General features: G+C 33.2%; 5 protein-coding genes across 5 annotated transcripts; 2 read left to right on the top strand and 3 right to left on the bottom strand.

Moving 5' to 3' along the window:
* Positions 1 to 364: 364 nt before the first annotated feature.
* Positions 365 to 5813, bottom strand: LOC140051633 (TLC domain-containing protein 4-B-like). The gene is made up of 7 exons (XM_072096906.1): positions 5709 to 5813; positions 3695 to 3889; positions 2982 to 3071; positions 2657 to 2715; positions 2206 to 2300; positions 1656 to 1729; positions 365 to 1163 (listed from the first exon to the last, which is right to left on the bottom strand). Exons 2-7 carry the CDS (start codon positions 3877 to 3879, stop codon positions 839 to 841), a joined length of 828 nt encoding a protein of 275 aa, XP_071953007.1. The 5' UTR covers positions 3880 to 3889; positions 5709 to 5813; the 3' UTR covers positions 365 to 838.
* A 315-nt stretch (positions 5814 to 6128) lies between these two features.
* Positions 6129 to 10920, bottom strand: LOC140051048 (lipoamide acyltransferase component of branched-chain alpha-keto acid dehydrogenase complex, mitochondrial-like). The gene is made up of 11 exons (XM_072096121.1): positions 10815 to 10920; positions 10303 to 10405; positions 10092 to 10167; positions 9788 to 9969; positions 9420 to 9568; positions 9096 to 9198; positions 8470 to 8735; positions 8160 to 8237; positions 7578 to 7769; positions 7255 to 7326; positions 6129 to 7106 (listed from the first exon to the last, which is right to left on the bottom strand). The coding sequence occupies exons 1-11, from the start codon at positions 10893 to 10895 to the stop codon at positions 6939 to 6941; spliced, it is 1470 nt and encodes a 489-aa protein (XP_071952222.1). The 5' UTR covers positions 10896 to 10920; the 3' UTR covers positions 6129 to 6938.
* A 1239-nt stretch (positions 10921 to 12159) lies between these two features.
* LOC140051047 (RNA 3'-terminal phosphate cyclase-like) lies at positions 12160 to 19897 on the top strand. The gene is made up of 12 exons (XM_072096120.1): positions 12160 to 12205; positions 12845 to 12884; positions 13075 to 13175; positions 13569 to 13712; positions 16137 to 16260; positions 16465 to 16523; positions 16693 to 16834; positions 17040 to 17164; positions 17438 to 17496; positions 17597 to 17691; positions 18167 to 18271; positions 18573 to 19897. Exons 2-12 carry the CDS (start codon positions 12846 to 12848, stop codon positions 18666 to 18668), a joined length of 1089 nt encoding a protein of 362 aa, XP_071952221.1. The 5' UTR covers positions 12160 to 12205; position 12845; the 3' UTR covers positions 18669 to 19897.
* Positions 19898 to 23280: 3383 nt separating this feature from the next.
* Positions 23281 to 23760, bottom strand: LOC140052579 (vimentin-type intermediate filament-associated coiled-coil protein-like). The gene has a single exon (XM_072098188.1). The coding sequence runs from the start codon at positions 23758 to 23760 to the stop codon at positions 23281 to 23283; it is 480 nt and encodes a 159-aa protein (XP_071954289.1).
* A 682-nt stretch (positions 23761 to 24442) lies between these two features.
* Positions 24443 to 27592, top strand: LOC140052710 (ribosome biogenesis protein BRX1 homolog). Its single transcript, XM_072098399.1, has 9 exons — positions 24443 to 24600; positions 24973 to 25087; positions 25178 to 25221; positions 25442 to 25512; positions 25761 to 25810; positions 26025 to 26149; positions 26683 to 26784; positions 27063 to 27191; positions 27274 to 27592. Exons 1-9 carry the CDS (start codon positions 24499 to 24501, stop codon positions 27457 to 27459), a joined length of 924 nt encoding a protein of 307 aa, XP_071954500.1. The 5' UTR covers positions 24443 to 24498; the 3' UTR covers positions 27460 to 27592.
* Positions 27593 to 27662: the final 70 nt, after the last annotated feature.

Genomic DNA, 27662 nt, shown 5'->3' with positions numbered 1-27662 from the left:
ATACTTTCTTTTGTCCCTAACCTTTTGTGATTCTCTCTATGTACCTGGAAAAGGGGATGATGCCATATATATTTCAAGAATACAATATATTAATATTAATAATACTGTAAAATTATAACAATTGTAAGATTACTAACACAATGTATCCTGTGCAATATGACATACAGTATATATTATAAATAGAATATTATTATATAATTAATTATGAATAAAATAACAAATGTGTAAAATCACATTACTCAAATTAATTGTAACATTAGAAACATCATGTAGACACTGTTTGTAATGTTTTTGTTTTGAGTACGTGTTGTGTCCGTTGGATATTGTGCTCCGCCAACCAATATTGTTAAATATTGTGCTCCGCCAACACACCATGTAGACACTGTTTGTAATGTTTTTGTTTTGAGTACGTGTTGTGTCCGTTGGATATTGTGCTCCGCCAACACACCATGTAGACACTGTTTGTAATGTTTTTGTTTTGAGTTCATCTTGTGTCCGTTGGATATTGTGCTCCGCCAATAGAGCAAACAGAATTTCTATGTTTTTTTCTTTAAAAAAAGACATAGAAATGATACTTGACTACGTGTCCTCAATATGTCCTCCTGAATTGAAACATTATATTTTGTATTACAATAACAATATTTTATTCTATTTTAATATTTAACAATATTTTGTATTACAATAACAATAATATAAATGTGTACATGCACCTGAATTGTTAAAAATTGCATAAAATTTAATTAAAATGTTAAATTATTTGTGTTAAATTCTCAATAATTTATATATTTTCTTCAAATAAACACACTAAACTAAACAATGTCTTCTCATTCAATTAATCTCACTTGCCCTTCTCTCGTTTTCTGATATTTGAATCTTCAATTTGTGTTTTTGAATTCTCTTTCAAAATTTTTCTAGCCCCGTTGAACATTTTTCTGAACCATAATAAATTAATACTATCCAACACTATACTAGCTGACATCCAACATATTTTCATATGTAGACTGAGTGTATCAACTATTGGTGATCTCCAGACAGATATCATCTTATAGTAGTAATATGGCATGGTTAATATACGCACAGAGAAGAATACAGCCACCATCATTAACCCGTTTATGATAAATAATTTATGCGATTTCTTGACACCAATGGTGCTCATTATCCATCTGGAAGAGGAATAACATTCATTCAATAAAATTGTTATCATCTGTATTATCTTTCTATACATTGTTCATACATTCATTCCATACGTTTTCTAAATTGTATCCGTGTCAACGGGGTCAATGGATCATTACCATCACTTTTTTGTTTAAGCTTGGTACTTGGTCAAGATTTGCAACTTTTTATTAATACTGTATTAATATATTAATGTAAAAAATAGATATCAAATAATAGTGTTTCAAGTTTATTGTTTCACACAATACAATATAAAATATAATACAAAACATAAATTAATAAATATAATTGTGTGAGGAGGACGCATTAAGCCAAGGCTTTAAGTTTGGGTGGGGGAGTATGTGGTACCCCTTGGATCCACCCTTGTCATCCATGGCTGTATATCATTGTTGGTGAATATGTTATATCTTTCAAGATTACAACACAAACATGATTATAACACAAACATAATGACATCAAATACATGAATACTTAGTCCGTACCTGAAGTTCACAAACGGTGTTGAGATTTCAGCTAATACACGGAAATTAGCAAAATAAAGAAGACCATTGTATGTCTGTAGAAAAATAAACAATATACTATTATATTTATGAAGCATTTATTTATTTATTACTAAGACAAAGCAAACATATAATACAACTAAAGCTTCATATAAGAATTAATATAATTGAAATATTAATAAGAAAAAAGTTTGATAATTTTGAAAATGACTAAATGATAAAATGATAAACACGAGAAAGATTTTAAATATTATGTCTCTCTTTCTTGTTATACATACCACTTTACCTTATAAGGCATGCTCAAATTTGATTGGACAATAATAATACTCATAGGAAATACATATTTATCTTGAGGAATCAAAACTAATACCCCTTCCATATTGCCTAGCAAAACTCTGGGCTTTACACACACCAATGTTTTGTGTAGATTTGTGTAAAATCCAGAGTTGATGGATGATGTGGAAAGAGACTAAATCACTACATCCAGGAAACTTCCACAGATTTAAAAACAGCAAATGAAAGTGATACTTACTAAACTGTATATGTAAGCACACACTGCAGCTAGATGGTGAGAAGAATAGCTGAGGCTTTCAATAAGTGGGAAGTATGTTAACACAATAGCTAAATCTACAGAGAAAACAAAATTAATATTAAATTATACTGCAGGCACCATGACATAAATACATTTATATATTTCTTTTTAATAATTGTTAATAATTTGTTACTGAAAGTATGTTAATTAAATCAGTATGAAGGACACCATAAAAACAAGTAAGAACCATGCTTAGTACGCAGCATAAATTGGGTCTACACAGTCTTAAGGGTCTTTTACACCGGCACAGTTCCGCAAAGACCTTAGCTAGTCAGGTTATATTCACCAAATTGGAATAGACATCAGACTACCATTATTCTGTTTTTTAATCTGGGTAAAAATTATTATTTATAGTTACTACATTACTGTATAACATGTTAATAGCACTTACCACATAGAATGTATCCAGTTAACAATGAGATATTAATACTTGAAAGAGTAGAGCGAGCCCTGACAAAAACACAACACAACAATGATACTAATTGAGTATATGTATGATATATTATTAATTCATAACAGAGCTAATAGCTGACATTGACACAGCAGCAAACCTTTAACCTAGTATATTAGTGTGCTTTAAATAACACCTAAATAAATTCCTCTCATTTGATTGGACGATTGTGGGTCACATAGCGTGTAATAGTACGCACTATTCAAACCTTTAACTTAGTATTATAGTGTGCTATATTCAGAAGGCGTAAGTAATCCAAACTTACCAAATATGTTCCAAATTGGCTTTTTCATCAAATAAAAGAATATAAACACACAAACTGCTTGTGATAACAGAATTTACAGTCGAAAAGCCTCTGTAAAAAAAAGATTTTCAATGAGCAGGTTTTTATTTACAGTGTTTGGCTTTTGTTTTTGACATTACAATTTATAAGATAGAAGAAAATGATAGAATATAATGATAATGGCAACAGTATGATGATACAAGAATGAAATGAGACAGATAGAACATGATGTCACTTCATAGGGTAATAAAATGATTCCACGAAAAAGGACTAAGACGAGCATGCTAGGGTAATCATTTCATTCATTCAGTATACTTTATTTCGGAAACAGACATCCACAGGCCTACTGTAGTCACAAAATCAATTGCATAACTAAGTTTTAAAAAAAACACCGGTATCAGATCATCTCAGGATCATTTTGTTATGACGCCTGGATGATTCAAATGATGATACCATAATACATCACATTCTATCATTTAATTTTTGTTATCAGACATTCTCTGTACCAATGAAATGACAGATTTTCTCAGATATTCCCCAAAAGACGGGACACTACTAATAACAAACATGCCACTAGCACTGCAGTGTCTAGGCAATCTTAACAATAATCAAAGAGCATAACATGAGCATGATAGGAACATGCTATGAACATGATGATACTATAGGCAAACTGTTTTATTTATTGTAGAACTAACCTTGTATTCCAGTCCCTTTTCTGTAAGTCGCTTAGATTATCATAACCTTTGTAAAACCTTCTTGACAATGTAGGAGAAATATAGAGATAACCAAACATATAGCAGCAAAATGTTGCCAGAATTAGTGCAAAATACTTCAAACGATCATCAGAAAGCTGGGCCACAAATTCCTCTTCGGCATCCATGGTTAGCTACCTGCAAATGTGTGTGAATGAGTACTAGGTCAGCTAATGATAAGTTAACTAGTTTGTCTGATTACATTATCAATGGATTATCAAGTATTGTACAAAGGTTATACAGGATTAAACAGAAAGGAACTAAGGGATAAGTACCAGTGCTAAGTACTCACGTAGTCTGGTTTCACTACAACAACAACACAACAATTAAAACAATTGAGAAGCAATGATACTATTTTTACCTACTATATTATGGACATTATTTACTCATTGAATACAGGTTTAATCATGAAGTTTATACTAGATTATTTTTAGCCAAATCCTACGGGTCAAATAAAGTACACTTAATATAACATACAATAAAAAAACACCCACAATCATGGTTGTGGGTGTATTTTATGTGGTTTTCATCTTTAAATTATGATATAACATAATTTGAAAGATATACAACTGAAAAATATGTGTTATATTCATAATAAAAGTATAAATCTGCTGAACTAATATAAAGGAGTGGTATGCCTGGCCTGATCCAGGGAAGTAAAATTAATTCCTGTAAAGAAACATCATTAAGCAGGCTTAATACAAGAGAGTATTGTTTCAATATCAATATATATTCATAAACAACATGTCTTCAAAATGAACAAACAAATGGGCCGGATATTCAACAAAGTGTTTTCCTCTATTCATGGCTAAACTCGATCCTGCCATCACACTTTAATGATTTATTTAGTTTCAATCTTAATTTTCATAACCACAGTACTCGGAGCGCAAATCAAATACGTATTCCTTTTTTTAAAACTACTTCTTTTAAACATAGCATTAAGTTCACTGGTCCTAAACTTTGGGATAACGTACCAGTTAATATAAAAAGTGCTTTGTCTAAGAAGAGTTTTTCTTTTAAATTGAAACGGCACCTCTTATCTAGTTATGTTTAATTATCCTTTCACTCATTGTAGTTTTGATATTTAGTCTTTTCGGTACCCTGAATCTAAAAGTCTTCATTACTGTTTTTGTCCTGTTTCCGGTTCCCGTGTTGTCCTGTTTTTTTTTTCATTTTCTATGGGCTGCCTTATACAAGCTTTGCTTTTTAGGAATGTTGCCCCTCTTATTTTAATAATTTTTACTGTTAATTTTTATTTTCTATGAAAGACAAGAGAAATAAATGTTACTTTGATTGATTGATTGATTGATATTAAAGGCTGCTCATTCAGTTCGGTTCTTTCTACTTTATATTCTGTTCATAATATCTTTTTTGCATATCTTTTTGCATTCATGAACAATTTTGAAAAGCAGTCTTTTTACTGGCAGAGTCAAACGTGCGTCTAGGCCTAGTTTTCAGTAATACAGAATATAAAGGTACACGTTTGCGACCTTGCCAATAGACAAATAAAAAGGTTTCATGTTAATATCAATTTATTATGTCAAGTTATTGTGCCGATCCACACCAACACAGTGACAGTCCCAATTCTATTTATGTTACTTTTGATTTGAGAAATTTGAAAGTACTCACAAGGATTTTATTGCACAATTTATTTTTTTTCTCAGTCAGTCGCACTTTTTTAACATGGCTTGTGTTGTAGAAAAAATGTATTTTATCCACTCTTCCACTCTACTCTACCCCTCTAGCTAGGCTAGTAGTAGTACCTACCTAGCTAGGGCCTAGTAGAGTAGGCCTAGGCTAGGAGGCCTAGGCCTAGTAGTATAAGGAGGCCTAGCTAACCCGGTAGGCTAGGCTAGCTAGGCCTCTAGGCCTAGCCTACCTAGTAGGGGCCAAGTGAGAGTTCAGCCTCTTTAATTGCCTGATTTTTTAATGTATACAAATAAAATACAATACCTACTTTGAATTCTAATTCAACAATAAATTAGCAATTCGTTCTACTTGTCAGCTGTCCTGTCACTGTGTCAGCTAGGCAGTCGTTCGTCAGACACACACTCTACTAGGCTAGGCACAGGGACTTTGCTAGTTGCTGCTGCAGCAGCGCATGCAGCAGGCGCGCCGAGCGCGCCAGCCGGCGCCAGGCAGCATGCATGATCTACACTGCTGAGAGGGCGCCATACAATAAAGACGTACCTCGGGCGTATTCATTGATGATTGGTTAAAAGTTTTTAGATTATGAAACTTTATTTTAAACAAAAGGACATGACCAACATAATTGACAAATTTAGAAAACTTGTACTGTATTATATCAGACATTTTTTATGGCTGAACGTTTAATTTTTCAATTATCTCAGAAAATACATAATATGCGGGAAAAAAAACAATAAATCGTTGATTGTGTATCTGCAATTTTATTGGCTATTCTTAGAAATAAAAGAGAATAACATCACAAAGATTCATGATCTTGTAGGCCTCCACATATTTTTATAAACTACTATTTATAATATATATATATACATGCCACATTTGTTATCAGGCTACCTACCCAAGTTAACATAAAATAGCCAGTAATAATGACATTAAACGTAGTTAAGTATGTACTTTGTAGCACAGGCTGGTTTATTTAGATCCTGCATTATTTCACATAATGTCAGTTCAAGTTTTTGGTGCAAAATAAATCTCTCTTGTTAAAATGAATCTTATAGCGCCATCAAAGAAAGCTTTAGAGAGCTTAAAGAGAGCAGTATTTTTTAAATTATTTAGCAAAAATAGTTCATTTAGATCCCCTAAAAAATGTTTTTCTCAAAGTAATTTCAAATTCACTGAAATTTTAAATTCTACCAAACCTTAACCCTTCAACCATACTAATAATAGCAGCATTACAAATAGAGCACACTATCATATATTGATATCTAAGGATACAACTTCTGTGAACTAAAGTAAAAGTTGACAACTTGATTCATGAAGTCTATTCAACATTCTTTCATCATCATTTATTGAAAGTCTCTCTGCCATGATTAAATATATACACTATAAATAAATGGCAGTTACTACACGTCTGTGTAATATGTAGCATTACAATTGCTTTTTTGTTGTGCATTTTTATCCTGATTTTGTGGTTTTTTCACGATGAAAAAACTTGGCAAGAAGGAAGGATACAGAATAATTTACTAAGTCTATAGATTCAAGTTTATTTCATATTTAGAATCATAGAAGATGGTGTTTGAAGGTAGCTCTTCCATAGATTTGAAAAACGAGCCATTGTAGCGCCATCAATTACACGGTGGTCCGCAGCCCAACTCACTTGCATCACATAACTTTTGTAGATTTCATCTTCACTATCAAAACGTGGTAATGCCTGAAAAAGGTGAAAATTTACACAAATTAGTTTAATTTGGAAAGAAAAACAAACAAACTAAAGTTAAAAAGATGATTATAGAGACTGAAATAAAAATCCTTCGTCAGTAGTAAAATAATAACAAAATTAAAAATTCTAAATGCAATACCTGGATCTGTCCAAGTGCTCCAATAGCGACAGTTGGGGGTAACAAAACAGGCTTGGCGTATGTTCCACCAATCTAAAGTAGTACAAAATATTATATTAAAGTTGTAGAACAATTAAAGCCTTGAAAGACAAATTTAAATGTTAAACTCACAACATTAATAGCTAAATAGTATTCTTGTAAATGTTAATACTTATAGCTCCAATATTCCAACAACTTATAAAATCATAACATTAATACGTACAACTTTAGCTACATTGTTTAATCAACTTAAATAGAGTACATTTTTATAGCTACATGGCATTCTTACAAATGCTAATACTTACAGCTCCAATATTTGAGAGTGAGAATGTAGGCTCAGTCAAATCTTGAGTGGATAGTTTGCCCGAAGCACTCGCTTCCATCAGTCTATTCAATTCTTGGGCAACTTGTAATACAGTTAGATTTTGTACATTTTTTATATTTGGAACAATCAGACCTAATGGTGAGTCCATTGCAACAGCAATATTATGTGAACCCTGTATCAGTTAGATAATAAATATATTAGTTGGAAATTGCTGGGGTTTTTTCATCAGGACCAAAGTTCAGAGGTCACAGGTTTAAAATCAAATATTCAGTACAAAATTCACCACCATAATTAGTACATAAATTGGTGTCATTTTAGTACATTTTGCATAAATTAAAATCACAAATAAAAGATTAAAAGTATGATTTAATGACTTTACATATAAAAAAAAAAGGGATTTGAAATAGCATTTGTGAATTGTTTTCACCACCAACAGGGTTGAAAGACATAACATATAATATATAATGTACAAGCAAAAATAACAAGACAACATTTAAATATTACTGACATTAGACAAAACCTTATGACGGAAACAAGCAAGCGATTTAACACAATAACTTACCTTGTAGGTAATATTTTCACAATTTTGATCTACCAATGAATTTAAGATGGGAAACTGTTGTAAAGCCATTGATGCAGCCTGTCAAAAAATAATAAATTAACATTTCAAACTTTAATAAAATAGTGGAATCATTTGTTATGTTTTTAATAAACCTTGCAAGTTACAAGTTGTTTTACAAAATTGTTTTAAATGTGAATTTTAAGCTTATGAAATATATCTTTTCTCAATTTGATTTATTCGGTTCAATGTAAAATGAAATTAAGATGGTATAGCAAAACAGAACCAGGATAAGTAAAAAAGAAACTCTTACCTTAATAAAAACTGGCATATATGTAAACTTGACCCCTCCTGTAGATGGCAAACTCTTCAGTTTTTGTCTTAGTTCTACTAATTCATTCAATTCAATTTCATCACAATAACCAAAATGAGGAATAGCATTAGCAGCGGTCATACTCTTGACCATAGCTTTCTGAAAGCCTTTGATTGGCTCAATTCGATCATCTGGACTGTAGGTGACGATTGGTGGCGCTATTGTTGTTGTTGTCGCGGTTGATGTTTGTTGTTGGAATCCTGGTCCTACAAAGTCAATAAAATAAAATGCCATGATTAAAGTTTTTTTTATTATTGGCCCAATCAGCCATTACTGACCACTGACCAGTACACCTGTACTAAATAAAAAACTGTAAGTACAGTAAACTAAGATGAATAAAGCTGATGTCATATCACTACCATATTTGGGTATATCACTACCATATTTGGGTATATCACTACCATATTTGTGTATATCACTACCATATTTGAGTATATCACTACCATATTTAAGCATATAACAACTATATTTGGGCACATCACACTTCTTTTGTCAAACTAGTTTGATAGTGTAGACAGAGCTTTAGACATTTTGAAGTACAGTAAAATAAATATTATTTATTCTACCTTCTCCTGAGGTAGCTGATGATGCTGCTTGGATGTGTTTTAATATATCTTCTTTTAAGACTCTTGAATCTTTTCCACTTCCCTGGATATCAGCAATATTTATCTAGATGGATTGCATGACATATTTAGGTTATTTCCAGCAAAACTAAACGTATTTATGTATTATCATTTGTCATTTAATTCAGAAGTTTAAAATCCGCATTTGTCTGATTAACATTTTTAAATGTTTAGGGAAAGATGGATGATGTAATTAATGTTATTGAATTCAATGTTTATTTATCTATATAATATGTATTTGTATAATAGCACTGGTTTAATAATCACCTTATGCTCAGCTGCAAGGCGTTTGACAGCAGGAGTAGCTATAGCTCTTGTACTTAGTCTATCACTAAGTTGAGTTACAGAGTCTACACCGCTATCATCACCACTAAGTTCACTAGCTTCTACTTCAATAGTTTCTACTTCACCAGTTTCTATAAATGTATAACAAAATAACATTAAAATAAATGTACATACTATTACTATTAATAACTACTTTTTTTCCCTTAAACCCTGACTTAGGCTTTTATTTCCTTCTTGGGATTTTGCCTCAATCCATCTTTTACATTTAAATCTTTATTTTACTTTTTCTTACTATTTATCTGCTGGATGAAAGTAAATCTTTTAAATTGGACCTTTTTTATGTATCTTACCTGTCTGTCCAGATGTTTCAATATCAACAAGAGCATTCCCAACACTGGCAATATCATCAACTTCATAATAAAGCTTTTTAATGACACCATCAAAACGACTGGTGATGGTCACAGAAGCCTTGTCACTTTGAACCTCACAAATGCTATCAAATTGGGCCACAGTGTCACCTTCTTTTACATACCTACAAAATGAAAAAAAAAATGACAGAATAAATTAACATACTGTATTAAATAAATAAGACTATATTCTACAATAAATGAAGAGAAAATTGATGCTCCTTGGATTTGTTAAATACACACTCACCATTCTTTAACAGTGACTTCTGCTATGCCTTCTCCAATGTCCGAAAGTTTGAATGGTACTACTTCTCCAAAATATACTAAAAGTAAAACAAAAGTTTGAATGGTACTACTTCTCCAAAATATACTAAAAGTAAAACAAAATATACAGTTGTAAACTAATGACGTTAAGAAAGAACGATCAAATATCATGTAGGATTTTAATCAATACTTACCATTTGAAGTGTTCAGGTATCTTTTAATTAAATAATTACTTGTAAAAATACTTGAATTTTTTTCTCGATACCCAGCGGAGTTTGCATGCCTTCCACTCTGTCTCTGAAATCAAATAAATCACAGATATGTTTACAAAATGCTAGCCTTTTTAGTACTTTTTACCTAATAAATAAGGCTACTAAATAATAATAATCATTATTTTATTCTACAAACCCCAATATTTAACAATTTATTTACTGTATTTCTACAACCAGCCCAACACAGCAGTCCGGACCCTTTCAAGAAAGCACGTCCTATCCTAGGCTAGTAGTACTAGGCCTAGCTAGGCTAGGACCGCTTTTCCTTTCGCGGTGCGGACGGTGCCATTTTGCCTTTAGGCTTTGATTGAGTTGGCTGGATCCGCTCGATTGGCCTGACGGATTGCGTTAGTTAAATTGAGGGGTTTAACCAAAGTTGATCGAAATTAGTTAACAGATATACTGCAAAAGTTAATAAATATAACTACCCGTACATGCAATGGACATCTAACAGTGAGTATTCGTGGAAATCGTTGAGAAAGTCTAAAACTTGTTCTAACACAGGTGGCAGCCATCTTGTCCTTTTTCCGTAGGTTACTTATTTATAATTATTATTTTAAATATACATCAATTCACGTCTTATAAAATAAAGTCTTAATATTTCGTGTATATTTTATTTAAATATTACTTTAGTATGTTTATTATTTTATGCTACTGCAATATATTATTGTTTTCAAGATAAGTTTAATAATAAAATAAACAAATGAATTGCGCATGGTATTTCAGAATGTAAGGTACGATAAGACGAGGAACCGACTCGACCGTTGTTTTCCCACGGCATTGCAATGGTCACACACGACGACCCGACGACGATGGACTATGACAAAAGAATAATATATCAATTATATTATTATTAAATAATTACATTTTTTATAAAAGAAGAATGTCATGCACAGATAAATTAGGTAGATGTGGATCCTCTCCTCCTTATCTGGATTCTTATACATAATTTATTATATGAATGTTTAATTCAATTCAATTCAATTCAATAAACTTTATTGTCAAACTCATGAATGGCTTGAAACTTTGGCTGAAAGTACACACATTAAAATTGTCTAAAAACATTGTCGCACGAACAGTAAAAAAGAATAAAATCACATAAAACTGAGAACAAGATGTCCTATTTGTAAGTGCGTTGTTAACAACTTCATATGATTTCTTAATATCGTTTCCTATTATCCTTTTGGCAGAAAACGATATTTATGGTGACGATGTTTATGTGGATTGATCTAATATAATAATACCACGAAGAGATAAAAGTGCGAGATTCGTTTGTGGAAAGTTTATACCTCCATGGTTACATGATATTCCTTCCTTCTATGAATTGCTAGGCTGTTTTTGTTGTGATTTTACAGTTTTCTCGCCAGATTAATGAAAAGCAAAAACGAATGTTAATTGTGGGATTCCAGAGTGTCTTAGATTCCTCTCTCAATGATTTTGTGTTTGTTTGTATATTCATCATATAAAAGTTTAATTGCAACATACTTCTGCAAGACACAGACCGTTCGATTCCATTAATATGAAAGGGGGTTTTGTGAATTTTCATTTCTGTTTCTACATAACTGATATACGGTATTTTATTATCAACCAAACTGTTAGTACAAACACATTTTAATTTATTTATCTTGAAAGAAAGGAAGTGTTAGTTAAGTTTAACATATTGCATCTATTAAATAAAAATTATAAATTATATTTATTTTGACGTTAAAATAATTGACTCATCTTATGCGGTAAGTACACACGTGTTGTGAAACCACATTCAGACTTTGTATTCGACACGCTTGACTTGGTAATATACACGGTGCGGTGTTTTTGTTAAAAAAAAAGGTAAACACGAAGTCGTTGTCTTTAAATTCAGGATAGAAAGTATTCTTCTTCCTAATATATCTAGCCTAGGCCTAGTAATTCTAAGTATATTGTTTAAGCAGCCATTACTGCTGTTATATATAAATTACTGAAGCGCGACATCCTTTTTGTAAGCATTCTATCTAGGCCTAGGCTGGGCCTAGTACCTCCTGCTGTGGTCAAGAAGGGTCTACTATAGTAATAGTATTACAACCTCTCTTCTGAAAGCTGTGATTGAGAGGCTAGGGCCTAGGCCTATAAGCTAATCTAGTGTACAATGTGGTAGACAATTAGGACATATTGCACGATATCATTGGCATGGTAGGGGTTTATTGAATAATGCCATTTTAATATGTATTGTAACATTTTCATAGATATTCAATTTGACATTTAAAAAAAAAATTGAATCTAAAAAAAAAGTGTTTGTGACTTTGTCAGAATGCCCAATGTCAATGAGTATTTGTTGAAATTTGATTTTAAGTTTATTTTCTATGGAACTGATTAACTTTTACTAACTGCAAAATGGCCTATTCAAAGAAGTGTAGGATGTATTGTATTTAGAAGATCATACAAATACTTTTAAATTTAAAATTCACTTTTTTAAATATTTTTGTTTAAAGATGGCTGCAGTTGTTATTGATGGAGCATTTCTAGAGGGTGTAAGTCATTGAGTTATTTTACAATTAGTTTATATATATATGGATTATGGGCACACCTTAAGTTTGATAATGGAGACAGAGCTTTACTGTGTATGTATGAACTGAAATGCGTTGAAATAGTAACCTCTCATTTTCATTCGTTTTACTGTATGTAATGTATTAACTATTATTTAGTTATTTATATTTGCAGGGAGGACAGATTTTAAGAATGTCAACTGCTTTAAGTTGTTTAACTAAACAACCAATTACCATCAACAATATTAGAGCTAATCGAAGTAAACCAGGATTACGGTTAGTAATTTACAGTTAGCATGCTAACAAGTTTTATTTATGATTACAATTAGTACGCTAACAAGTTTTTATTTCATGACTTAAGGGTCTTTCACACCTGTTCCGGCACGCTTCCGGTCCGGTGAATCGAACATCAATGTTTCTTTTTCATGAAGCTCCACGCGGCTATGAGCCAATCGATATGCGCATAGCCGCGTGAAAACAAAACATTGACGTTCGATTGGATTTTCCGGCACCGTACTGGAACCGTGCCAGAACAGGTGTGAAAGACCCTTTATACCTTACATGGTATAAATAAAGAAACAGGACGGTCTAATAATGAATATCCAGTAAGTCATTGACAAGAAAATTTATTATTATATAGTCTGTTTTTATATTATTATTATTTTTCAGACCTCAGCATTTAAGTGGAATAAAGCTAGTAGCAAACCTTTGTAAAGGGAAATTAAGAGGAGATGAAGTAGGCTCCAGTTGTGTCAGTTTCAGCCCAGGCCACACAAGCAAGGGGACTTATGAGGCAGACACAAAAACTGCAGGGTAAGCAAGGGGACTTATGAGGCAGACACAAAAACTGCAGGGTAAGCAAGGGAACTTATGAGGCAGACACAAAAACTGCAGGGTAAGCAAGGGAACTTATGAGGCAGACACAAAAACTGCAGGGTAAGCAAGGGGACTTATGAGGCAGACACAAAAACTGCAGGGTAAGCAAGGGGACTTATGAGGCAGACACAAAAACTGCAGGGTAAGCAAGGGGACTTATGAGGCAGACACAAAAACTGCAGGGTAAGCAAGGGGACTTATGAGGCAGACACAAAAACTGCAGGGTAAGCAAGGGGACTTATGAGTCAGACACAAAAACTGCAGGGTAAGCAAGGGAACTTATGAGGCAGACACAAAAACTGCAGGGTAAGCAAGGGGACTTATGAGGCAGACACAAAAACTGCAGGGTAAGCAAGGGGACTTATGAGGCAGACACAAAAACTGCAGGGTAAGCAAGGGAACTTATGAGGCAGACACAAAAACTGCAGGGTAAGCAAGGGAACTTATGAGGCAGACACAAAAACTGCAGGGTAAGCAAGGGGACTTATGAGGCAGACACAAAAACTGCAGGGTAAGCAAGGGGACTTATGAGGCAGACACAAAAACTGCAGGGTAAGCAAGGGAACTTATGAGGCAGACACAAAAACTGCAGGGTAAGCAAGGGGACTTATGAGGCAGACACAAAAACTGCAGGGTAAGCAAGGGGACTTATGAGGCAGACACAAAAACTGCAGGGTAAGCAAGGGGACTTATGAGGCAGACACAAAAACTGCAGGGTAAGCAAGGGAACTTATGAGGCAGACACAAAAACTGCAGGGTAAGCAAGGGGACTTATGAGGCAGACACAAAAACTGCAGGGTAAGCAAGGGAACTTATGAGGCAGACACAAAAACTGCAGGGTAAGCAAGGGGACTTATGAGGCAGACACAAAAACTGCAGGGTAAGCAAGGGGACTTATGAGGCAGACACAAAAACTGCAGGGTAAGCAAGGGGACTTATGAGGCAGACACAAAAACTGCAGGGTGAGCAAGGGGACTTATGAGGCAGACACAAAAACTGCAGGGTAAGCAAGGGGACTTATGAGGCAGACACAAAAACTGCAGGGTAAGCAAGGGAACTTATGAGGCAGACACAAAAACTGCAGGGTAAGCAAGGGGACTTATGAGGCAGACACAAAAACTGCAGGGTAAGCAAGGGGACTTATGAGGCAGACACAAAAACTGCAGGGTAAGCAAGGGGACTTATGAGGCAGACACAAAAACTGCAGGGTAAGCAAGGGAACTTATGAGGCAGACACAAAAACTGCAGGGTAAGCAAGGGGACTTATGAGGCAGACACAAAAACTGCAGGGTAAGCAAGGGAACTTATGAGGCAGACACAAAAACTGCAGGGTAAGCAAGGGGACTTATGAGGCAGACACAAAAACTGCAGGGTAAGCAAGGGGACTTATGAGGCAGACACAAAAACTGCAGGGTAAGCAAGGGGACTTATGAGGCAGACACAAAAACTGCAGGGTGAGCAAGGGGACTTATGAGGCAGACACAAAAACTGCAGGGTAAGCAAGGGGACTTATGAGGCAGACACAAAAACTGCAGGGTAAGCAAGGGGACTTATGAGGCAGACACAAAAACTGCAGGGTAAGCAAGGGGACTTATGAGGCAGACACAAAAACTGCAGGGTAAGCAAGGGAACTTATGAGGCAGACACAAAAACTGCAGGGTAAGCAAGGGGACTTATGAGGCAGACACAAAAACTGCAGGGTAAGCAAGGGGACTTATGAGGCAGACACAAAAACTGCAGGGTAAGCAAGGGGACTTATGAGGCAGACACAAAAACTGCAGGGTAAGCAAGGGAACTTATGAGGCAGACACAAAAACTGCAGGGTAAGCAAGGGGACTTATGAGGCAGACACAAAAACTGCAGGGTAAGCAAGGGGACTTATGAGGCAGACACAAAAACTGCAGGGTAAGCAAGGGGACTTATGAGGCAGACACAAAAACTGCAGGGTAAGCAAGGGGACTTATGAGGCAGACACAAAAACTGCAGGGTGAGCAAGGGGACTTATGAGGCAGACACAAAAACTGCAGGGTAAGCAAGGGAACTTATGAGGCAGACACAACAACTGCAGGGTAAGCAAGGGGACTTATGAGGCAGACACAAAAACTGCAGGGTAAGCAAGGGGACTTATGAGGCAGACACAAAAACTGCAGGGTAAGCAAGGGGACTTATGAGGCAGACACAAAAACTGCAGGGTAAGCAAGGGGACTTATGAGGCAGACACAAAAACTGCAGGGTAAGATAAGTAAGAACAGAGATTGTTTCACTCTTATTTAAATACTTAAGTATGTTTCCACCATTGTTGCTAATAAATTGACTTATCTTTTGGATGCATTTATGATATTTATTGTATCAAATTTACAGGAGTATCTGTTTATTACTACAAGTGTCTTTACCTGTAATGCTGTTTGCTGATGGCAGTATTCAAGCAACGTTCAAAGGCGGCACAAATGCCGAATTTGCACCACAAATTGATTACAGTCTCCTGGTAACAACTATTTTATTTATTATTTATTTTTACTTGGTGAACTCTTCAGTCAAAGACTGGTCTCCCAGAGGGCTCAGTTATGATAAGTGGCTGTGATGTACTAGTACACCGGGGTAACTTGTACTAGTTTCTTTAACATACACACTTAGCTATTGCATTGAACATTTAAATTTGTAAAATAAATAACTTTGTCTTTTATAACAGGTATTCCAACCGATTGCAAAGCGATTCGGAATAAACTTTGAGGCTGATATCATTAGAAGGTAAATCATTTGTATCATACTTTAATGCACAGTTATCCTTAAAATTTATGCACAAAAGCCATAAACATTGCTAGTAGATTGTACTAATAATTATTTATATTTAAAATGGTTTTGAATTTATAAATCTCAAGACATATCATTGTGTTTAAACTGCTCATTTTATTCCCAGAGGTTATTATCCAAAAGGTGGTGGATCAATTGCAGTTGTGTGTGAACCAATCAAGTGTATCAAACCACTGAACCTGACTGACCCAGGTCATCTTGTCAGAATTTCTGGTCGAGCTTTTGTTGCTGGTGTATTACCAGCCAGGGTAAATTTATAAATCTTTTTATCTGAGGATAGTGATGTCTCTAATTGACACCCAAGTTTCATTTCTAAATCAATTTTTATTATATGAAAATTAGCAAATAGTTGTGCAGGGTGGGGATGTAAAAGCTCCTTTTTGAACGGGCCCAAAAGAAGTTTTGTTTTTTTCAGTTACTATTTTAAAAGTTTATGTTTTTATTTCTTCCTAGATTGCTGATACAATGTCCAAAACAGCAACTAGTATTTTGAAAAAGAGATTCCCAAATATTCCTGTCAAAATCGATGTTGTACATGAAACAGAGCAAGACGCACTTGGTAATGGTACTGGCATAATGTAAGTACAAGCTTAATTAACAACTGGTGTAAGTAAATGAAGATTTTATAAAAGTAGAGACAAGATACATCGTCATTTTGGCTATTATTGATTACTGGACAATTATTGATTTGTGTATTCAACTTTGTTTTACAAGGGTAGCTCTAACTGTACTACAGCAGTACAGCTGACTTGAAGAGGCCCTCTTAAAAACAATACAAACAAATTATACGACTTTCAAACATAAAGATACAATAGGATTAGTTAAAAGTTTTGTCATTTTGTATCTTACAGAATTGTTGCAGAGACCAGTACAGGATGTCTATTGGGAGGCTCTGGCCTTGGAAAAAGAGGTAATACTAACTTTATTTGCCATATTTAAAGAATTTAATATTATTTTAGCCACTGGCAGTTTATTAAATACAATTGAATTATTGTTTAATAACATTAAAGGAGTTCAAGCCGAGAAAGTAGCCAGTGATGCGGCAGAAAGCCTGATAGCAGAAATACAGCATGGAGGATGTGTTGATGAATACCTACAAGACCAGGTAATAGTCAAACTTAACCATTCCCTACGTTTTTTAGATCTAATTTAAGGTCGCAAACTACATTTAATGTAAAAATTTATACTATTATGATCCTATTGAGATAACTTTTTTCGTCTTTAAATGGTTAAAAATGTGAAAAATGAGGCGATTCTAATAATGCCCGCTATAAATCCCAAGATGCTTTGCGAGCGGATTGATATTTAAAAAGATATTTTTTTAAATGACAATGTGTCCAAATATGGTAGTGATATGACATCATCGTGTCCATATATGTATAAATATTTTTATCGCATAAACTTTTATAATGTTGACAGAGCTTTACACCAATCAACCTTATTTAAAGGTACAAATAACATACGGTAGTTGGTCTAAAAGCTGCTTATGTAGCCAAGCTTTGTACATTTCATCCAAGCAATTGCACTGACTGTCTGTATATTTTGTATAACTGTTGGTGAATGTGTTTGCTTTATTCCAGTTGATTATATTCATGGCACTTGCTGAAGGACAGTCAAGATTACTTTGTGGTCCAATCTCACTGCACACTCAAACTGCAATCCACATAGCAGAGCAACTCACAAAGGTATGAGGATTTCATATTTATTTATTTTAAAAAACATACACAAATGTAACTAATATAGTGACTAATAAATTACAAACAAAAGTAAAATTACTTTGACTTTATAAAGACAATTAATTTGAATAAGGTAAATCCTTACTTGTATCAGTATTCAAAATGAAGTATAATTGCTAAATCTAGGTCTTGCTAGGCCCCTCCCCCCCCCCCCCCCCGGATCCATCTATGAGCATTTACCACAAGATTAATTATCTTTATGTTTACTAAACTAAACATGCATTAATTAATTCGTAACATTCATTTTCAGGCCAAGTTTACAGTGACACCTGCAGCAGGAAAGGAGGCATGTTTCATGATTGAATGCCAGGGTATTGGACTACAGAATACAGCATTACAATCATGATGTCATTATCACAAGCTAGGCTGAACCAACTTACTTATTTCAATGATTGAATGCCAGGGTATTGGACTACAGAATACAGCATTACAATCATGATGTCATTATCACAAGCTAGGATGAACCATCTTACTTATTTCAATGATTGAATGCCAGGGTATTGGACTACAGAATACAGCATTACAATCATGATGTCATTATCACAAGCTAGGCTGAACCATCTTATAATATACTGTATTATTACTACTAAATATTTATCAAAGTAGGCCAGTTGTAATATTTCTACAGAAAAAGGTGTTAAAATCATGATGTTGTTATAAATATTCTTACAATCTATGGCTGAACCTTAGATTATATGCCTACCGTAGTAATAGGCCTAACAAACATATTAGTTCAATTGCACTGCAGGAAAGTAGTCCCCATCTTAGTTTCATTTGAGTATACAGGCCTAGTATTGGCAGTTGTACACAAGGTAACCCTGACTGTAACAATACATATATTATGTAATTACATATAAAAGTACTGTACTTAAAGAATGAAATGTTGTTTTAAATTAGATATTTTAATTGTATTTAAGTAAGAAACATCCTATTATTTATTTAAACACAAATTATAAAATGCTTAATTTAAAAAAAAAATTATCATTAAATTATAGTACATTAACAACATACAAAACAAGTGTGATAAAATACTGAAATGGACATACAGTAAAGTTGTAATGTTAAAACAAATTGTTACATAAAAACACAAAGAGCACCATGTTGATATAAAGACCAGTAAGATCGGTATCAGTAACTAAATTATTAAAAATGTTATTAAATTTATTATAATAAGCAAACATGATGTTGTTGATAAACTGCCGTTATTATGTGCTGTTGTTTGTGATGTTTCCCTCGTCGGCAAGTCCTTGATCTGTAGTTGTAGAAGTTCATCCAGGCCCATTCCATACTGTGTCTCTACAATGAATTAATAATCACATTGTGTAAGAATGTGTGTTAAATAAGTACGGTATTGGGAGATGTAGTTTAAACCAATAAGTGGGAATATGACTGATTAAAAAAAAGAAATATTTGTGACGTGATGATCATCAAAACATTTGCGATTTCAAAAAATGCAGTTGAGAATGACTACAAACGAAATGTAGACCCACTCTCGACTAATGTTCTCTTCTTTAAAAAAAAAAATTAAATGGTGCATCGCAAACATGACTTACTGTACTAAATTTTTACATTAAAACTCACGTCATATAGTTAAATTTTTCATGAACAGAATGAATACATTCGCAATTTAAATTTGTTCTACGAATAAAATGAGAAAATTGCCTGTTCCTTTACTAGCCTCCTGTGCATTATATCAGTGTCCGGTTCGCGATTTTTTTTCGTAGAATATTCATGTTTATTTTGTGACGTTTCATGAGGGGTCCCCAACTTATTCACGACAAGAAATATCGCGTCCGAGTCTCTCCATTGCTAGACATACTTACTGAATTTAGGATTGTTATTTGAACATTTGATAGACCGTGAATAATACTTACTGCATTTAGGACTGTTATCCGTACATTTGATAGTACCATGAATACAATAGCAAGTCATACAGTCATCTTGGACCCAAAACCCGTGTTGAATGTTGCCACAACTAACGTCCTTCTTGCTTTCACAGAAGCGGCCTTCGTATTCTGGTGGACAATGGCAGAACGATCCAAAGAACCCGGTACCTCCATTCTTACAATGTGAAGACCAGTGGATGGCTAATCGATATCAATCAATAACAAAAAATTATAATTATAAGAACCGATCAAACATCACAATGTAAATATCATTGGCCTACATTTAAAAAAAACGTTGTCGATGGTTTACAGACTTCCTATGCTATTTCATGAACTTAACGACACATTAATAAGAATGCGTCCGTCTGAGAACCCATTTGATTAAATGGCCATATGTATTCGTCACGTCGTCATATGGTAGGCCTATACCCCTTTGATTGAATAATGTTGAAATGGCCCTATGCATTCGTCATCATGGCAAGCCTCCTGTTTTTAAAAATTTAAATGATTCTGTATTTACATTGTAATGGTTGCGATGTTGTCCCTTCCTTGAATTCACCTATAATTTAGAAACAAATTAAAACTATTTTATTTTTAATAAGATGCAAATAAAGCCAAATCAATTAACCCAAGTTCAAGTTTCTTTTGTAATGTAGCCTAAAGTTAAATGAATTCCTTTTGAAAGGTTCAACATTATAGTGACAAAGTTAATATATAGGTACATACAAAGCAACAAGAATAATACTAAACTCCTCAATTTATCATCCTTTATGGTTTTAGTATTCTTCATAGAAAAACGAAAATTTCGTTTTATATTATATGTATTTATACTTTTGCCTATATCTTTTTTTCTTTGTGATTATATGTGTTTTGTGCTAAAGGGACTACAGACAATTAATTGTCTCTGTAAAATCTCTGTAATGTAAATATTTATTTTGTTGAATATATGTGAATGAAACAAACAAAAACTAAAAGTGTAAAAGTTATTTTACTTTAAACTCACCGTGTGCAGAATGAACTAGTTGAAAGGTGCTGTAAAAAGAATTAAATTTAACATTAAATTTGACGTTTGGTGTACGATTTAGGCCTGCCAAAGTCATTCGATTGTATTGTATTTGAAACTATATTTTAACCGTCAGTTAGCGTGATTGAAACTAAACGGATCATCGAAACAAGCATTATGTACACAGTACGTTGACTTCTCACTTGTCATGCAAAATGCTTGTTGAGCTTTCCACTCTATGTTATGGTAATAAAGATACAACAACAATGCACACTTAGGCATAACCATAGCTATAGGTTTTTTCTTACATATTTGTTGACGGATAAGGTATACAAATAATACTGTAACACCATATATTTATTAATAAGAACGTTACATTCAGAATTGAATTAGTTAATTGAAATTTGATGTATTTTAAAAATAAAATGAGGAAGAATCTTCGAATCTAATTGACTATGATTACACTAAAAAATAACAATACCTTTCTTCTCTATCCGTATAAAACTAATAGACGGATCGATCCCTAATAGACGTACATGAATGTTTAAAAATGATATATACGCACATAATTAAAACAAATATATAGAGTAGGCCTAATGTCAATGATTATAATAGGCCTAATCAATTTCCTTTATTTACTACGAACTATTTCCGATTTCCGTTCGTCAGTTGAAAACTTACCAAATAAAATGAATGCTCAGAAGTATACGTAGATAATACATTCCAAATAAATACATAGTAACAGTCTCTGATCTGTAACTTGTTGCAAGAAGTCAGAGCAATTCAATAACTGTAATAATTATACGCATTGCACGTTGTGTTGGCTGATCACCGATGCTTAATTGTTTACGAAAGCTAATCAAAGGATATGTAAATGAGTAGCTTAGCTGTGTTGTTTTTAGGGTCTGGTTGAAGCATGGTTTAATCCGATTTAAAGGGTGTTTATTGGGTGCAGAAGGGACTTGATAAGTTACATCACAGACATTTAGACTCGATGTGTTACATCATCGATTGGTATGCCAGGGTCATTGAACTATTCACATACGACGCACGAACGGCAACTATGAAATGTCCGCGATATCACTTTTAATCAATTAATATAATTTCCAAACTAAATTATTATTTTTTGTTTTTCTCACGAATAATGTTGATTCATGAATGGCTGTACTCATAATAGAGATGGATCCATGGTATTATGGGTGTAGGATCCTTGGTACAGTATAATAGGGATGGTGTAGGCAGGGAGGTGAAAAAATCACCTCCCTGGTGTAGGGTCCATGGTATATGGATGGGTGAATATTTAATAATTAAAACAAAATAAGCACAATGTAAACTTCTAAAATATTATCTTTATTGCATAATAAATAAAGCATGCTGTAACTGAAACATTTCAATTTAATTTTAATTAAAATGATGATTGTGACGTCATTAAAATCCTATATACACTTTTTCAGTTCAATATCATAGAGAGAAGAAAAGGTTATTTCATTTATTAAAATTATATTTTATATTTCAAGGAATGTACTTTAATCCTGCAGTGTACTCTGTAGGTATGTACGATATTTCAATAATTTTTTGGAGGATGTAGGTTTGAAAAGAATAGTTATGGCAATCACACACAGGATCAAAACCCAAACTCTAGTTGGCCTAAAGTTAATAAAGGCAGGCAATACACCTGAATGAATAAACAAAAAAGCTGTACTCGGGCAAGAAAATGAATTAAAATTTCCCTCAGAAATTAATAAATCGTGTTCATCCAAGGTTATGGAAAGATTTGTTGGCTTCTAGTTTGAGTGGTCAATAATTAATTTTGTTTTAAATATACACCAAAAATATACCTTACAAATAATAAATAGATATAAACTTGAGGTAAATAATATTAAATACATCCAGTTTAAGTACTTGAATAAATTAAAATGATCCTTCAAACATTGCAAAGAAAAAAAATCCCAAATGATCTCCTGAAATATTCAGTAGAAATCGGTAAAAACCCACAATCAATACCCTTCTCCCTTCCCCTACAATAAGCCCATGGTCAACGATGCAAAAGCCCATGGTCACCAAATCATTTACACAGTTGTCTGGCCATCCATTTCCACATCTTCATTGTTCAATTCAATGGAATCAATATTGTTATGTAAAACTCTCTTTGCTCCACCATGGCCAATGTGATTACATTCTCCTGAATTTAAGCTTTCAATTTGTTTAAGAGTTGTTAAGTACGATTCAAAAGCAGGGATACTAGCACACAAGTCAGTTATTATTTGACATTTATATTGCAAGGTTGTAGTAACTGCACTTTTTTCTTGAAGGTTTCGTGATAATATTTCAATTTTCTTTTCTGCTGTTTCTAAATTTGTGGTTAGTTTCGTAACTTCTTCTTGATGTTTTTGAGTAACAGCGTTCATTCGTTGTTGTTCTTCGTCATCTCGTTTTATAATTGCTTCTGCTTGGTCTTTTACGGTCTTTTCTAGTTCACTGATTCTATTGTACAAGGCCTGAAAGTGTTCATTTGCTTCCTTTATACTTGATTTACTTGGTGAAAACATGACGAGAAAATACTACGAACAGCAAGAAATTGAACAGACTGAAAAGCACTGCCTCTCTACTGAACTCTCAATCAATCCAGAAGGTACTCCTGCCACGAAAACTGCCACGTCCGCGCCGCTAACTAAAAGTAAAAGATGCAGCAGCTGTTGTTTTCCCTGGGCCTGGCTAGCCTAGAGCCTAAGCTAGAACAAGCAGCATACCTTGTTGGTAGTCAAGAATAATTATCAATAAACGAGTGTATTATAATATTATATTGTAATTTAACTTATCAACTAGACCTAGCACGTTATAATCGCCTTCATTCATTTGTATCCGTCATATTCAAGAGTCCCAGGAGTTTCAGAGACCATTAACATTACATTCCAAAACAAATGCTAAACAACAAAAAATAATTGATTGATATTCAATAATTGAGGGCGGTGTGTCAATTAGTTCCCGTCGTTCAGTTATTTTACCAATTCCTCAGGATTTCGGATTTCGATAAAAGTTGTTTTTGACCCTTACATTAATATATAATACAGATTTGTTTGATTTATGTAAATAAGAGAAATTAGATATTATTTCATTCAAACAACAAAATCTTCTAAAAAAGCAGCTTCTTCGTGATATCGATTATCGAATTATTCCCAATTGCAATTGCGCCCTCTTGAAATAGGAACGCACATCCATGTGTATGTGTACGAACGTGGAAACGCAAAGTGAACTTTGTTTTTGTCAGAGTAAAAATAGGCTTTAAAATGACGAAAAGGAAGCTTCAAAAGGAGACAAATCCGAAACAGAATATAAAGCGTCTTAAAGCAACCAAAAAACAAAGTGAATCAAAGATTACTTCTTCATCGGTAAGTGTTTTTCACCAATATTGAGAGATAATATTGGCTAGCCTCTAGCCTTCTAGTAGGCCTAACTAAACTTTCTAGTTTATAGTAAGTAGGCTGCTGTTCTGCAGGCTAGACCTGGGAGGAATATGACGGCTAGGAGGCCTAGCTAGGAACTATTGTTTTATTTAATTTAGGATACCAGGGGGCAGGGACTAGCTGACTGTAAATTTGGCTTAAAGATGAAAGAATATTGGATACTATTACTAATTATATTTTATAAAAAACTGATAAAAAAATGTGTTTTATTTAATTTAATACTAATAGTTTTGATTTTATAAATGTACCATTCATTCTAGCCTTAGAATCTAGCAATTAAAAATATTTATTATTTAGTCAGAGAAATGGACAAACAAAGAGCGAGTACTGGTTTTTGCATCGCGTGGTGTATCATATCGAGATCGACATCTTATGCAAGATATTCGAAATCTGATGCCACATTCAAAACCTGGTAAGAAATAATAAACTTAACTACTTCAATTTTAATAGATTTGTGTTTTAATGATTAAAATGTTTACTTAATATTGATTTTTGTTTACAGATTGTAAGATGTCTAAAGGACAGGGTCTATTTAGTATAAATGAAGTAAGTACATTTTTTAGTCATCTTTATTTTATTTATAAAGTGTTTGTAGTTTGTGTTTGATTTCTGAATAAATATTTAGTATTAACTTATTTAGCCATTCTTACCAAATGTATATTCAAGTACTGTATTTGCATAAGAGCAATGCAAACAAACAAACCAAAAATATATATGTTCTAAACTTTATGTTGATTTTTCTTCATTTTGAAATATTTTTTTATAGATTTGTGAAATGAAAAATTGTAGCAAATGTGTGTATTTTGAAGCGAGGAAGAAAAAAGACCTGTACATGTGGTAATGCAGTATTCAATTCTAGTAAAATGTTTAATATAATCAATGATTCCAAGCATGTACAGAATAAGAAAGAATAAGTCATATCTTAATGTAAACAAGCAATACATTTCCTTTTGTTATTCAATCATACAGTACATGGATGTCATCCCTATTCTAACCACATCTGTAAATGTTATAGATCTATACAGTACACATTATAAATAACAAAGGAATACATTTGATATAATATATAATATTTGTTTCTGTAGGGTATCAAATGTACCACATGGACCATCTGCCAAGTTTCTTGTTCAAAATGGTAAACATTTTTTGGAAATATATTATTTGAATCTTTTATTGGAGATAGTGATGTAAAAAATAAACTGTAAAAATTAACTGAAAATTTGTTTGTACTGTAGAATAAATATTATTAGAAATTTGCACAACTACAGATAACATTTCAGTTACAGTTGATTGAGAAATGTTAACTGCACCTTATTAATAGCAATATTAAATCTTTGATTTCTTCACAGTTCACACGATGCTTGAGCTGAAACTAACTGGAAATTGTTTAAAATCTTCACGTCCTATTTTGTCATTCGACTCTGTTTTCGATAAAACTCCTCATAATAGGCTTTTAAAAGAACTATTTATACAGGTGAGAAACTGTCCGCATAACCTACAGTTAAAACTGCCCTGTAGTATTACTCATTTCAGAACATAGTCCAGTTCCCTCTGTAGTATTACTCATTTCAGAACATAGTCCAGTTCCCTCTGTAGTATTACTCATTTCAGAACATAGTCCAGTTCCCTCTGTAGTATTACTCATTTCAGAACATAGTCCAGTTCCCTCTGTAGTATTACTCATTTCAGAACATAGTCCAGTTCCCTATGTAGTATTACTCATTTCAGAACATAGTCCAGTTCCCTATATGTATTTGCTTGTGCATATCAAGAGGAAAGTGTAAACATTTTGTTTTATGATTATTTGAAGCATACTGATTATAACAACTCTTATTGTCAAATTTCTAAAATTCATCTTTGACCTGACCTCAATTTGAATAACAGTTAGAATAACTTCTCATTTCTCTATGTTTTACACCAATTATGATGTAGTAACATGGAAAGATAATGTAAAGAAAAAAAGGGATGTCTCCAAACTTATTTTATTGATTTATTTGAATAATGTAGACATTTGGTACACCGCATCGTCATCCAAAGAGTCAGCCGTTTATTGACCATGTTTTTAATTTCTCAATTGCCGACAACAGAGTGTGGTTCAGGAATTATCAGGTAACTACTACTTACCATACAGGATTTATTTCACATTTTAGTAAATCAAAGTTTGTTTGTTAAAGGAGGAGGTTTGTATTCAGTATAGTATTTAAAAGCAATATATTTCAGCTACTGTATTTTCATATTTACCTTGTGCATTTATATATTCTATTTGTTACTGTTATGTATATTTTAAGGGGGATGTGGATAGAGTGACAAGCAAAGAACAAAATATCTTTGTTTTTGTACTTTTATTTATTCATCTTTGACAATCCTTCCCATCTTATGTTTGTTAGGTGGTTGAAGAGGATGGTTCTTTAGTTGAGATTGGTCCTAGGTTCGTTCTTAACCCCATCAAGATTTTTGCAGGCAGTTTTAGTGGACAAGTTCTGTATGAGAATGCTGCATACAAGTCTCCAAATTTGGTGAGTTGTCAATTTCATGAATTATCTGTGTTGATTACAAACCTTGATACGTATTTATAAATTAAATTTATTTTATCTTTAGTTACGAAGAGAAGTACGTCTTGCAAAAGGAAGTAAGTACGAGGAGAGAGTGCTTGCTAAGATTGCCAAAGACGCCAAGGAACCTGGACCATTATATGCAGAAGATGTCACAGATGATGTATTCACAACTATTAGACCAGAGGATGCAAAGGGAATTGAGAAAAGTACCTTTTATAGAAAGAGGTGAATGATTTCACAAATGAACACAAAGCATATTAACTTAAATGTAAATCAAGGCATTTTTCTACAAACGTTGGAATACTTCTATATGTATAAACGTCAAATAAAAATTGATTTGTTAATAATAAAATGTAGTAAGCATTATGTTGTATCTGTATGATTATTAAGTACAAAACATAAACTTTTACAGTATAATAAACATTGAAGTGT

This window comes from Antedon mediterranea, chromosome 6, assembly GCF_964355755.1.
Source record: "Antedon mediterranea chromosome 6, ecAntMedi1.1, whole genome shotgun sequence".
Lineage (NCBI taxonomy): Eukaryota > Metazoa > Echinodermata > Crinoidea > Comatulida > Antedonidae > Antedon > Antedon mediterranea.
Note: the sequence above shows the minus strand (reverse complement) of the source record. Positions and strands in the feature narration are given on the sequence as shown.